Raw genomic sequence first — 15,461 nt, 5'->3', positions numbered from 1 at the left:
AACTGGCAGCACTGTGGGGGCATATCTGGCAGCACTGTGGGGGCATATCTGGCACTATGAGGGCATATCTGGCACTGAGGGCTGTGTACGGCTAGAGCTGCATTTCCCACCCTAGGCTTATACTCGAGTCAATAAGTTTTCCCAGGTTTTTGTGGTAGAATTAGGTGCCTCGGCTTATATTCGGGTCGACTTATACTCGAGTATATACGGTAAAAAACCTAAATCTATACTTTCTTTCTAAGGGCTCAGGAGAGCCCCTAGTGTGCATCCAACCTCGGCCGGGCACAAAATCTAACTGAGGCTTGGAGGAGGGTCATAGTGGGAGGAGCCAGTGCACACCAGGTAGTCATAAATCTTTCTAGAGTGCCCAGCCTCCTTCGGAGCCCGCTATTCCCCATGGTCCTTACGGAGTTCCCAGCATCCACTAGGACGTCAGAGAAATACGACGCCCGAAGACCACTGTCAAGCAACCTATTCTTTATAGGTGCAGTGGAACTACAAGTCTCAGCATACCTAGTACTTACAGATAACCAAGAGAGCTTCAGGCTTAGGGGGAGATGTACTAAGCAGTGAAAAGAATAGAGCAGTGATCCAGTGGAGGAGTTGCCCATGGCAACCAATCAGCTGCTCTGTATAATTTTATAGCATGCTAATTATAAATGTTACTACAAAGCTGATTGGCTGCCATGGGCAACTTCTCCAGGCTCACTTCTCCACTCTTTTCTCTGCTTAGTTAATCTCCTCCTTAAGCTTGTTTTTTTACAATCTAGCATTTCTTTTCTTCTTTTTTGTATATATGAAGCACATTGTACAATGAATCCATATAGTTATACAGGTATAGCAGAAAGAAATTTACCATCTTTTGTACATGGAAGAAATCTTTGTTGCATGTGTTTAATGCTTTGTTAAACATTTTTTTCTCACTGTTGTTCCAATAGTCTGATCCTGCAAAAGTAAATAAAAAAATATAAACACAGTATTAATGATTTTGTTATTTTGCAGCTTTGGGATATTGCCACTAAGGGCAAGGACTTAGCACTACCACATGTATGCTCAAGGCTGTGGCCCACATTGTGTAAGTAAGCGTTACACAGGGCCTAATTCAGAAGTGGACACAAATACAGTGATTACACACGCAGTAGATGGTTGGAACTAAAGGGCCCTACACCCTTCCCGATGTGTGCAGGAGATATGAACGATCTCGTTCAGTAATGAATGAGAAATCGTTCATATCGCTCAGTGTATATGCACCAACGATGAACAATGCGCGGCCCCGTGGTCGTTCATCGTTGGTTCTCCGTCGCTTTGCAATGCAAGTCAATCTGGATGATGATCGATTCAGATCGATCATGGTCAAAATTGAATGCATCTGCAAGGAGCGGCACTCGATATCCCGGCTGTCGGGATCCCGGCGCTCAGCATACCGGCGCCAGGATCCCGACAACTATTTTCCTTCTTGGGGTATGCTGGGCGCCGGGATCCCGACAGCCGGGCAAGCGTAGTAGATCCATCAGCAAGTGTGTAGGGCCCTTCAGAAGCCGAGGTCGGTACAATTGCAAACAAATTAGCAGGGCCGGCTGGGACACGTCCAGGACGAGCACAAAACATGAGTATTTGGGTTCCAAAAACCCAGAGCAGGTACACAGCAGGGTACGGGGAGGACTATTGTTGAGCAAGAAAGAGAGACCACAACTCAAACCCAACAAGAGAGAAATACAATAATATATGGAAAAAAAAAATTATAGAAAGAATAATAAACATCAGCAACATTATTTGGTGGCAACATTCCAACCCATCTTTGCTGTCCCCCAGCTACCCTTTTGTAGCAAATCTCAATAAATGACAGTGCATTCACCCATCAATAACACATGATTGCACAGTGTCGCAAAGTACACAGGAGAAAAGAGACTCACCCTGAATCTACATTTACATTTAAAATTGTGTCTTGTGCGACAAGATATCAGTGTTTATTTGTAAGGTACCACAAAACTCTGCAGCCTGCGAACAGTAGGTATAACAAATCATATGCTGTATAAATAAATGTAATACAGGTTGAGTATCCCATATCCAAATATTCCAAAATACGGAATATTCCGAAATACGGACTTTTTTGAGTGAGAGTGAGATAGTGAAATCTTTGTTTTTTGATGGCTCAATGTACACAAACTTGGTTTAATGCACAAAGTTATAAAAAATATTGGCTAAAATGACCTTCAGGCTGTGTGTATAAGGTGTATATGAAACATAAATGCATTCTGTGCATAGATTTAGGTCCCATCACCATGATATCTCATTATGGTATGCAATTATTCCAAAATACGGAAAAATCCCATATCCAAAATACCTCTGGTCCCAAGCATTTTGGATAAGGGATACTCAACCTGTATATTAACAGAACAAGCACATATGAGTTTGAGGGAGAAGGTGTGGACTGCATTCGACAGTGTGGCCCTCGCTGGCGATGTCGCCTGTCGGCCCTGCATGCAGGTCCGATGGAGGATGTCACGGATGACGTGCATCATCAGCGACATAGTGCATACACACTAGACGATATCGTGAACGATGTGTGGGAATCGGGCACATCATCCACGATATCGTCTAGTGTGTACCTGGCAACACAATGTGGCTAGGACGCATGAGGAGGCTGTGCTGACGAATGTGATATATATGACACCTGTTTATCTGTGTGCGACTGAGTCTCTGAATCTGTGTACGAAGTGTTACAATGTAGCAGCCATGATATCGTCTAGTGTGTACCTGGCAACACAATGTGGCTAGGACGCATGAGGAGGCTGTGCTGATGAATGGGATATATGACACCTGTTTATCTGTGTGCGACTGAGTCTCTGAATCTGTGTACAAAGTGTTACAATGTAGCAGCCGCAGCTTTTTTCCTAATACAAGTTCTGTTCTGCTCCGCATACAAACTCAGTCACACACAATATACAAGTGTCATATATAAAATGAAACAGAACAGTCTCCTGGTGCGTCCCGTCGTAGGCATTACTCTGTAGTGACGTTTTAGATTTACATTCTACAAGGTGCAATAAGTGAATGCATGTAAGTGGGCTTGCCCCTTGTTACGTGTTGGAAGTTACTGTACATTCTGCCATTAGTGAATGGACCTCACTGTAAGTGACCGAACAGCTTGCATTCTAGCCTGCTCCTACTGCAGGTGTGCCTACTTTACAGGACAGCCTTTCAGTGCAATCCTCATCCTATAACTTCTTAAATTCCACCTTATCATTATTTTGTTGTTCCGAACTCTGATCTCACTAGGATTTTAATTACTGACTTTTTTGTTTTTTTACTGCTTTATACAACGTTTGAATATTTTTATTTTTTTTAGGTAACCTATAATCTTAGCTATAGGTAATTTGGAGAATTATTTTCCCTTCTATCTACTTAAGTGTATTTGACAGTGATAAAGAACTAATGATTATCTTCATCTAGATAGTGTTACATTACCTCCATTACGCAATGGAACCTACCATCACACTGGCAGAGAAAGGCTAAAGAACGCTAAGTTCAGTTCTTTCAGGTCACTGCAAGTTTGAGTCAGGTAGGGTCAGTATTAGGAGGTCAGCCAGTGATGAATGGTATTGTGGATTGTGTTCTGCTGTGTTAGAGCACTATGTTCCACACAGGTGTCTGAGCAGCACAAAATGTTACTTGTTATTTGCAAATTTCAGTTTGTATTGAAATCTAACTAATTCAAATATTACAATAAAAAAATAAGAATTTACTCACCGGTAATTCTATTTCTCGTAGTCCGTAGTGGATGCTGGGAACTCCGTAAGGACCATGGGGAATAGCGGGCTCCGAAGGAGGCTGGGCACTCTAGAAAGAATTATGACTACCTGGTGTGCACTGGCTCCTCCCACTATGACCCTCCTCCAAGCCTCAGTTAGGACACTGTGCCCGGACGAGCTGACATAATAAGGAAGGATTTTGAATCCCGGGTAAGACTCATACCAGCCACACCCATCACACCGTACAACTCGTGATACTATATCCAGTTTTACAGCATGAAAACAACAGAGCCTCTCAACAGATGGCTCAACAATAACCCTTTAGTTAACAATAACTATTTACAAGTATTGCAGACAATCCGCACTTGGGATGGGCGCCCAGCATCCACTACGGACTACGAGAAATAGAATTACCGGTGAGTAAATTCTTATTTTCTCTGACGTCCTAGTGGATGCTGGGAACTCCGTAAGGACCATGGGGATTATACCAAAGTTCCCAAACGGGCGGGAGAGTGCGGGTGACTCTGCAGCACCGAATGAGAGAACTCCAGGTCCTCCTCAGCCAGGGTATCAAATTTGTAAAATTTTGCAAACGTGTTTGCCCCTGACAAAGTAGCAGCTCGGCAAAGTTGTAAAGCCGAGACCCCTCGGGCAGCCGCCCAAGATGAGCCCACCTTCCTTGTGGAATGGGCATTTACAGATTTTGGCTGTGGCAGGCCTGCCACAGAATGTGCAAGCTGAATTGTACTACAAATCCAGCGAGCAATAGTCTGCTTAGAAGCAGGAGCACCCAGCTTGTTGGGTGCATACAGGATAAACAGCGAGTCAGATTTTCTGACTCCAGCCGTCCTGGAAACATATATTTTCAGGGCCCTGACAACGTCTAGCAACTTGGAGTCCTCCAAATCCCTAGTAGCCGCAGGCACCACAATAGGCTGGTTCAGGTGAAACGCTGACACCACCTTAGGGAGAAACTGGGGACGAGTCCTCAATTCTGCCCTATCCATATGGAAAATCAGATAAGGGCTTTTACATGATAAAGCCGCCAATTCTGACACTCGCCTGGCTGAAGCCAAGGCCAATAACATGACCACTTTCCACGTGAGATATTTCAGATCCACGGTTTTTAGTGGCTCAAACCAATGTGATTTTAAGAAACTCAACACCACGTTGAGATCCCAAGGTGCCACAGGAGGCACAAACGGGGGCTGAATATGCAGCACTCCTTTCACAAACGTCTGAACTTCAGGTACTGAAGCTAGTTCTTTTTGAAAGAAAATCGACAGAGCCGAGATCTGTACTTTAATGGAGCCTAGTTTTAGGCCCATATTCACTCCTGCTTGCAGGAAATGCAGAAATCGACCTAGTTGAAATTCCTCTGTTGGGGCCTTTTCAGCCTCGCACCATGCAACATATTTCCGCCATATGCGGTGATAATGATTTGCCGTAACATCTTTCCTGGCTTTAATAAGCGTAGGAATGACTTCTTCCGGAATACCCTTTTCCTTCAGGATCCGGCGTTCAACCGCCATGCCGTCAAACGCAGCCGCGGTAAGTCTTGGAACAGACAGGGCCCCTGCTGTAGCAGGTCTTGTCTGAGCGGCAGAGGCCACGGGTCCTCTGAGATCATCTCTTGAAGTTCCGGGTACCACGCTCGTCTTGGCCAATCCGGAACCACGAGAATTGTGTTTACTCCTCGCTTTCTTATTATTCTCAATACCTTCGGTATGAGAGGCAGAGGAGGGAACACATAAACCGACTGGTACACCCACGGTGTCACTAGAGCGTCCACAGCTATCGCCTGAGGGTCCCTTGACCTGGCGCAATATCTTTTTAACTTTTTGTTGAGGCGGGACGCCATCATGTCCACCTGTGGTTTTTCCCAACGGTTTACCAGCATCTGGAAGACTTCTTGATGAAGTCCCCACTCTCCCGGGTGGAGGTCGTGTCTGCTGAGGAAGTTTGCTTCCCAGTTGTCCACTCCCGGAATGAACACTGCAGACAGTGCTAGTACATGATTCTCCGCCCATCTGAGAATTCTTGTGGCTTCTGCCATTGCCATCCTGCTTCTTGTGCCGCCCTGTCGATTTACATGGGCGACTGCCGTGATGTTGTCTGACTGGATCAGCACCGGCTGGTGTAGGAGCAGGGATTTTGCTTGACTTAGGGCATTGTAAATGGCCCTTAGTTCCAGAATATTTATGTGAAGGGAAGTCTCCTGACTCGACCATAGTCCTTGGAAGTTTCTTCCCCGTGTGACTGCCCCCCAGCCTCGAAGGCTGGCATCCGTGGTCACCAGGACCCAGTCCTGTATGCCCAACCTGCGGCCCTCTAGAAGATGGGCACTCTGCAGCCACCACAGTAGAGACACCCTGGTTCTTGGAGACAGGGTTATTAAGCGATGCATCTGAAGATGCGATCCGGACCATTTGTCCAACAGGTCCCACTGAAAGATTCTGGCATGGAACCTGCCGAAGGGAATTGCTTCGTAAGAAGCTACCATCTTTCCCAGAACCCGCGTGCAGTGATGCACCGATACCTGTTTTGGTTTCAGGAGGTCTCTGACTAGAGATGACAACTCCCTGGCTTTCTCCTCCGGGAGAAACACTTTTTTCTGGACTGTATCCAGAATCATACCCAGGAACAGTAGACGTGTCGTCGGAACCAGCTGTGACTTTGGGATATTCAGAATCCAGCCGTGCTGGTGCAGCACTTCCTGAGATAGTGCTACTCCCACCAACAACTGTTCCTTGGACCTCGCCTTTATTAGGAGATCGTCCAAGTACGGGATAATTAAAACTCCCTTTTTTCGAAGGAGTATCATCATTTCCGCCATAACCTTGGTAAATACCCTCGGTGCCGTGGACAGTCCAAACGGCAGCGTCTGGAATTGGTAATGGCAATCCTGTACCACAAATCTGAGGTACTCCTGGTGAGGATGGTAAATGGGGACATGCAAGTAAGCATCCTTGATGTCCAGGGATACCATGTAATCCCCCTCCTCCAGGCTTGCAATAACCGCCCTGAGCGATTCCATCTTGAACTTGAATTTTTTTATGTATGTGTTCAAGGATTTCAAATTTAGAATGGGTCTCACCGAACCGTCCGGTTTCGGCACCACAAATAGTGTGGAATAGTAACCCCGGCCTTGTTGAAGTAGGGGTACCTTGATTATCACCAGCTGGGAATACAGCTTGTGAATTGCCGCTAGCACCGCCTCCCTGTCCGAGGGAGCAATCGGCAAGGCAGATTTTAGGAACCGGTGGGGTGGAGACGCCTCGAATTCCAGTTTGTACCCTTGAGATACTATTTGAAGGATCCAGGGATCCACCTGTGAGCGAGCCCACTGATCGCTGAAATTCTTGAGGCGGCCCCCCACCGTACCTGGCTCCGCCTGTGGAGCCCCACCGTCATGCGGCGGACTTGGAAGAAGAAGCGGGGGAGGACTTTTGCTCCTGGGAACCTGCTGTTTGTTGCAGCCTTTTTCCCCTACCTCTGCCTCTGGACAGAAAAGACCTGCCTTTTCCACGCTTGTTTTTCTGGGTCCGAAAGGACTGAACCTGATAAAACGGCGCCTTCTTAGGCTGTGAGGGGACATGGGGTAAAAATGCTGACTTCCCAGACGTTGCTGTGGAAACTAGGTCCGAGAGACCATCCCCAAATAATTCCTCACCCTTATAAGGCAAAACTTCCATGTGCCTTTTAGAATCTGCATCTCCTGTCCACTGGCGAGTCCATAAGCCTCTCCTAGCAGAAATGGACAATGCACTTACTTTTGATGCCAGCCGGCAGATTTCCCTCTGTGCATCTCTCATATATAAGACTGAGTCTTTGATATGGTCTATGGTTAACAGGATCGTGTCTCTGTCTAGTGTGTCAATATTCTCTGACAGTTTATCTGACCACGCAGCGGCAGCACTGCACATCCATGCTGACGCAATAGCTGGCCTAAGTATAATGCCTGAGTGTGTGTATACAGACTTCAGGATCGCCTCCTGCTTTCTATCAGCAGGTTCCTTGAGGGCGGCCGTATCCGGAGACGGTAGTGCCACCTTTTTAGACAAACGTGTGAGCGCTTTATCCACCCTAGGGGGTGTTTCCCAACGTGACCTATCCTCTGGCGGGAAAGGGAACGCCATTAGTACCTTCTTAGGAATTACCAATTTTTTATCACGGAAAGCCCACGCTTCTTCACACACTTCATTTAATTCATCTGATGGGGGAAAAACTACGGGTATTTTTTTCTCCCCAAACATAATACCCTTTTTAGTGGTACCTGTATTTATATCAGAAATGTGTAACACCTCTTTCATTGCCTCAATCATGCAGTGAATGGCCTTAGTGGGCATCAGGGTAGACTCATCGTCATCGACACTGGTGTCAGTATCAGTGTCGACATCTGCGTCTGCGGTCTGATGTAGCGGGCGTTTCAGAGCCCCTGATGACCTTTGAGACGCCTGGACAGGCACGAGCTGAGAAGTCGGCTGTCCCACATTTGGCATGTCGTCAAATTTCTTATGTAAAGAGTCTATACGTGCACTCATTTCTTTCCATAAGCACATCCACTCAGGTGTCTGCCCCGCAGGGGGTGACATCCCTCCTAAAGGCATCTGCTCCGTCTCCACCTCATTATCCTCATCAAACATGTCGACACAGCCGTACCGACACACCGCACACACACAGGGAATGCTCTAACAGAGGACAGGACCCACAAAAGCCCTTTGGGGGGACAGAGTGAGAGTATGCCAGCACACACCAGAGCGCTATATAATGCAGGGACTAACTGAGTTATGTCCCCTATAGCTGCTTTTTCTATATAACTGTATACTGCGCCTAAATTTAGTGCCCCCCCTCTCTTTTTTACCCTTTTCTGTAGTGTAGACTGCAGGGGAGAGCCAGGGAGCTTCCTTCCAGCGGAGCTGTGAGGGAGAAATGGCGCCAGTGTGCTGAGGGAGATAGCTCTGCCCCTTTTCCGCGGACTATTCTCCCGCTTTTTTCTATATTCTGGCAGGGGTATTTTCCACATATGTAGCCTCTGGGGCTATATATTGTGGTATTTTTGCCAGCCAAGGTGTATTTATTGCTTCTCAGGGCGCCCCCCCCAGCGCCCTGCACCCTCAGTGACCGGAGTGTGAAGTGTGTGTGAGGAGCAATGGCGCACAGCTGCAGTGCTGTGCGCTACCTTGGTGAAGACTGATGTCTTCTGCCGCCGATTTTCCGGACCTCTTCTTGCTTCTGGCTCTGTAAGGGGGACGGCGGCGCGGCTCCGGGACCGAACACCAAGGACTGGGCCTGCGGTCGATCCCTCTGGAGCTAATGGTGTCCAGTAGCCTAAGAAGCCCAAGCTGGCTGCAAGCAGGCAGGTTCGCTTCTTCTCCCCTTAGTCCCTCGCTGCAGTGAGCCTGTTGCCACCAGGTCTCACTGAAAATAAAAAACCTAATTTCTATACTTTCTCTCTAAAGGCTCAGGAGAGCCCCTAGTGTGCATCCAACCTCGGCCGGGCACAAAATCTAACTGAGGCTTGGAGGAGGGTCATAGTGGGAGGAGCCAGTGCACACCAGGTAGTCATAATTCTTTCTAGAGTGCCCAGCCTCCTTCGGAGCCCGCTATTCCCCATGGTCCTTACGGAGTTCCCAGCATCCACTAGGACATCAGAGAAAATACCAAAACAACAAAAACTAAACAACAGATCTAGCGGCACAAATGGTACATATTAGTAAGTGGTTACATGATCCTGGTAGAGATGAATTGATCTCCCGAATTCTCTATATAACCGATCGGAATTGCACCCCATTACAACTACTGTTGAGTGACAATGTATCAATACTTAACCTTCCCGTTGTCAAACAACCAATTATGGTATGGAGACAGATGCATAGATTGCTCCGGGGAGAGGGTTGGGATCCGGAAACGCCTCTGGCCTACGCACACTCTCTTAACGAGCTTACATCGTTGCAGATGAGGGAGGTCTGGAGTCGCCGGGGAGTGCAGTCTCTTGGGCAATTGTATCATATGGGTGTATTTAAGTCTTTCCAACAATTGCAGGAGGATTATAATATTCCTACCTTCTATTTTTATCGATATCTACAACTCCGCCATGCTTGTCAAACTCAATTTGCAAACGCTCCCCTGATGTTCCGGAACACGCCAGTTAGGGAACTATTTGTTAATCTTCAAAATTGTACTATTTCCATATTTTATTCGGCTCTACTACATGCATATAATGGTGAGACCCTTCTTTCTCTTAAATCTAAATGGGAATGTGATCTGGGACCAATATCTACTGATGCCTGGGAGGATGCACTGGGGGCCTCTAGACTGGCGACCACAGCAGTTCGTTACCAGCAGGTGCATCTTTTTGTTTTACATAGAGTCTATATTACTCCTGAGAGGTTGATGAGATTCGGAGGAAGGATGGATTCTAAATGTCCCAAGTGTACTCTAGATGGGGGCACCTTTTGGCACATGATTTGGTCCTGTAGGATAGTTAATGCCTTCTGGCAGGATGTACTCAGGATTATGGTCTCCACTGGTATACCTGTTGATGTGCTGACCCCCCCTGTGTGTGTGCTGGCGGTGGTGGATGAGGAGTTGCTGGATGCCCCCTCCAGACGTTATGTTATCAACCTGTGTGCTTTTGCACAAGTTTCTATAGCCCGGGCGTGGATGGCACCTGCTGGCCCAGATATTGACTCATGGATTGCTTTAGTGAATACTACAGTGGCACATGAAAGATTTGTTTATGTGTCCAGGAAAGCCATTACTAAATACTATGCGATATGGGATAGGTGGCTGTCATCACCATATGTTGGGGGTGCCCGCAATACAATATCTGCGGATGCGAGCTTAGCTTCAACATAATCACCCTGCAGGGGCTGGGAAATTGTACTGCTTGCACAATATTGTTATTTACTATATAGCTCACCCGAGGCACTACTTCCTGTATTTGATATCATTGTATACAGCAGATCTAGAAAGCTGACATGACTGCATACTGTTATTGAAATCCGCTGAATGTTTTTTTTTTTTTAATACATTTTTATTTTTCTTATTTTTATATATATATATATATATATATATATATATATATATAGTTAAAGTGGCATGTCTGCCGGGTTTACTTTCAGATGTCAATCGATTATAACTATATGTCTGTGTGCGATATGCTATAAGTTGCTTGATACTGTTGTCAACAGCAATGCTTTAGGTTTATGTTGTATTTTTGTTTTGTAATTTAAACAAAAAAAGAAAAAACTTTCAATAAAAATTGTTGAATTTAAAAAAAAAAACTAAACAACAGATATCTCCCATCACACACTTTTCATACTGCTGACTTTTGGCATGGACCAGACTGTTAAATTGATATTACTTTATGAAATAGTTTTTATGTTTGGTACAAAAAAATGCTGTCATTCAGCAAACAGGCCTAATAAACCCTGGCCGCGCACGTTTTTGGTGGAAGTAGTCACACTTTTTAGAAATCATGTAACAACTAGTGGGGCCCATACATAAGGCATCTGACGAGGCAATTCCACGTTCTGCCGATGCTTGGGTCGGGTGATCGGCTAAATCTAACATTTTGGACAATCTTGATTTGCCGATTCTGACCCAAAAATTATGAGATTTGGTGAATTGGTGATTATTAACAAGCTGGATTTTGTATCAGGTAGTCGCCCCTTAGATGTGTGGCCCGCATAACTCTAACCCAGCTGATTGTCAATAACAGTCGTAGCTAGACATCTATGGGCAACCATACAGAGCGGGTGCAGAGTAGGAGGAGGGCACATTGTGATGGAAAGTGAGGGTTAGGTTTCTAGTAACCTTGGGGCACCTTCACCATTTTGTTTGTTATAGTGCTAGAGCCACGTCCCTGTTCCCTGCCTGTACGGTCATCTAGCACACACTTATTTTGGTGTATGGGCAACCCTAACAGTACACAGATAACAGGATAATGGCTTATCCAGCCACCACTTTATCATCATTAAAATAAAATGATGCATTTGTGCAAAGGGGAAGCAGTGAAATATTGCTGCAAGTGAAAGTACTGCAAAGACCTAGAAACGAGAGGCAGTCAACTGACCGCCTGTCGGGATCCCGGCGGCCTAGAAACGTCTGCCCAAGACTGATTATCATGGTTTGCACTGTGCTAAACATTTACCAAGGACAAGCTGTGTATATTTCCCTTCTGACAGCCTACCGTAGCACGGACACCACACAGCTCAGACTGCTGCAGACGCAACACAGCAATGTGAAAGTTCTGTTTATAAGAATTTCCATCTAATCATTTCAACAACATTTTGTCTTTTCCTTGTAAATGTACGTACAGTTCTCTCAACAAAGCTGCCAGCTCAGATGAAAAATGCAAATCCAGCAGCCAGACTTCAGGGGTAAATGTAACAGCCTGTGCAATACAGACATGGCCTGGTACCCGGAGAGTCTTTCTAATGTTTTAAAGGGGCAATTTTTTTAATGGCAAAAGAAACCTGAATAAGAATATGACTATTCATTAGTACATAGATCTCTTCAAGTGCTGAAATAATATTCACTTAAAAGGAAAAACAAACATTATCCAGTTGTGTAATAAGAGCTGATACACTTCTATGTAGCTGCAGTAAAGGGGTGGTCTTCAGTATGCCGACTGTCGGGATCCCGGCGCACAGTATACCGGCGCCGGAATCCCGACAGCCGGCATACCGACACTTTTTCTCCCAATAGCATGGCACGCATAGCGCGCCACCGTGCCCGCAAGGGGCTCATTTGCGCTCGCCACGCTGTCGGTATGCCGTCGGCCGGCCTCCCGGCGCCGGTATGCTGGTTGCCGGGAGCCCGGCCGTCGGCATACCATACTACACCCGCAGTAAAGAAGTCCATTTGTACACGGTCTGTCCAGCTTTATTGCCATATTTAGCTCATAGTTGCATGCATGAGAAGTCTGGAGAGGAGACGCTGCTTGTCAGTGCGGGGAGTGAGGCTGGGCTTCGCCTCACTAGGCCCCATCCCCAAAATGCTGTGATTCGCAGGTCCGTGGGCTGGGCTAAATTATGCAAATTTCATGATTTAGCCCGACCCTCCATATGTTACCGCAATTGCCTGCATGATCTCCTCATCCTGCTCGCTAAGAAGTGGGTGGGATGAGTGAGATCTGGCTAATCCTCCATGCGTGCAGGGGACTGCACAAAAAATTGTGAGTCTAGTTAGTCTTCACGTTAGAATAAAACCAGAAAGTGGAGGAAAGTATCAGAGTGCGCTCAGGAACAGCAGCAAGTGTGAAAGATTCTGTCTAGGAGGGTACTCTCTCCCTCCCCACACATAGATTAATACAACAAAAAGTGACAGAGAGTGAATCACAATGCGCTACACACGGTGTAAAATAAATAAAACTAGATACATTCACCAATATCTTTCCTCCTCCACGTTAACGTAGATGGATTTGTTCCTCATGTGCATGTAAGGAAATTAAAAAAGATTTGCCATATGGTGAAGTACAGTTTAATATATTTAAAAACTTAATTTCTAGCATCAATCATTCACAGAAAGTGCAAGTGCAATAGTACAATGACAGCAATAATGGGGAATCCTCTGGAGGCTGCAAAAATGAACAATTACCGGCAGGATGCAAGGTTATTCGCATAGAATAATCCTGACAGCATAGGAGTCTATTGGATAGCCCGGGTTCCTTAGACCATATGTGCAGATGGTTCTCCCGTCGGGTCTTAGTCCAGTCAGCTGCCTCCGTCACCCCACGTCCACCAACGCGTTTCTACCCGCTCAATCGGGTCTTTTTCAAGGTGTGTGTCCAGAAAAGGATAAGTCCGTCTATCCTGGAGCCTAATTTTAAACTAAATCTGTCCAATCGCCGGCCGGCGGGCGCAGCTGATTCCTATACATCAATCAAACTACAAGTCCCATGAATCATTGCGGCGCCCGTCCGGCCAGGTTTCCTGTTTCTTCCATATGCCGATACGTCATTTCCTGTTTGGTAACTATGGTGACCTCCGTACGGCTTCTTCAGTTCATTATACATACAAGGAGTTCCTTAACGTATATCAGTCCAAACATTTAATACCTCCGGAAGGAAGAGGATATAATGTTAGTGTTGATTCCACTTAGTTTCACTGTAATTTTAGACGGACATTTAAAATAGTCTTAAATACCAATTTTTACATAAAGTGCACATTGCATATATGAAAGTGACTGGTGCAGACATATAAAACACCCGCAATTTAAAGTGCAAAACCTAAAGTTAGATGGTGACGACAATTACAATCATTCCAAGTGCAATCAAAGAAACCATTTTAACTCGAAATCAATATTCAGGCCTCCAGGTTGTAGAGTTTTTAGGTCAAAAATAGCTCTCATCTCAGCCTGTGCTAATTGAGTTGCTAAATCCTTCCTTCTCCAATGACCTTTTACTGCCCGGAGTCCTAAAAATCTTTTGATCTGTGTTGTACACTTATTATGGCGGACGGGCGCCGCAATGATTCATGGGACTTGTAGTTTGATTGATGTATAGGAATCAGCTGCGCCCGCCGGCCGGCGATTGGACAGATTTAGTTTAAAATTAGGCTCCAGGATAGACGGACTTATCCTTTTCTGGACACACACCTTGAAAAAGACCCGATTGAGCGGGTAGAAACGCGTTGGTGGACGTGGGGTGACGGAGGCAGCTGACTGGACTAAGACCCGACGGGAGAACCATCTGCACATATGGTCTAAGGAACCCGGGCTATCCAATAGACTCCTATGCTGTCAGGATTATTCTATGCGAATAACCTTGCATCCTGCCGGTAATTGTTCATTTTTGCAGCCTCCAGAGGATTCCCCATTATTGCTGTCATTGTACTATTGCACTTGCACTTTCTGTGAATGATTGATGCTAGAAATTAAGTTTTTAAATATATTAAACTGTACTTCACCATATGGCAAATCTTTTTTAATTTCCTTACATGCACATGAGGAACAAATCCATCTACGTTAACGTGGAGGAGGAAAGATATTGGTGAATGTATCTAGTTTTATTTATTTTACACCGTGTGTAGCGCATTGTGATTCACTCTCTGTCACTTTTTGTTGTATTAGTCTTCACGTTAGGTTGTTTTAACAGAGTGCTGCGCCCTGCCCAATTTTTATGTGGAAAAATGCGCGCTACACTTTTAGTGGCACCCTACTAAAACAGCCTGCCCGATGCCATTCTGCTGCACATGCGCACGCCATCTATTCACATTAAAGGGAGAGCTTGGAGGAAGCCCACAACCTCCATAAGTGCTGGGCACGCCACCAAGATGTAACGCAGACAGCTGAGCACACCCCTATTAGTGATGCAGACGGGGTCGCACCGCCCACAATAATGACGCTGGCCAAGAAAGCACTCACCTCCCCCACCGCACCATCTTTTCGAACTTTGAAGGTGATACTGTCTCTGCACCTTTGTGCCCTGCACGTATCCTAGCGGAAACATTAAGTCCCCTTCTTTAAACAAGGGTGTTGTTATGAGCCACGGCTGTGGCTCATTTCCATTTTGCATTTTGGTTATGTATTTTATGTTATACTTCTGTTTATGTTCCCCGTGGGTGTCATGGGGTGCTCGGATCTCATCCTTAAGGAGAGGATACTGTTATGAACCACAGGTAGTGGTTCATTCCTATTTTATGTTTATAAGATGTCTTGCAGGCCAGGATTTCCCGTTGCTCTGTTTAAGAATACTCTTGT

General features: G+C 45.8%; 1 protein-coding gene across 5 annotated transcripts in view; it reads right to left on the bottom strand.

Annotated features, from left to right (window-relative positions):
- Nucleotides 1-15,461, bottom strand: part of TRERF1 (transcriptional regulating factor 1) — a 366,725-nt gene that overhangs the window by 55,312 nt on the left and 295,952 nt on the right. For all 5 annotated transcript variants that reach the window (XM_063918304.1, XM_063918300.1, XM_063918302.1 and 2 more), the window contains one exon: nucleotides 857-945. In XM_063918304.1, the coding sequence (XP_063774374.1) occupies nucleotides 857-945 (89 nt within the window). The remainder of the gene's footprint in view (nucleotides 1-856; nucleotides 946-15,461) is intronic.

Source organism: Pseudophryne corroboree, chromosome 4 (assembly GCF_028390025.1).
Source record: "Pseudophryne corroboree isolate aPseCor3 chromosome 4, aPseCor3.hap2, whole genome shotgun sequence".
Lineage (NCBI taxonomy): Eukaryota > Metazoa > Chordata > Amphibia > Anura > Myobatrachidae > Pseudophryne > Pseudophryne corroboree.
The sequence above is the reverse complement of the archived record's forward strand: the minus strand, read 5'-3'. Positions and strand labels throughout refer to the sequence as shown.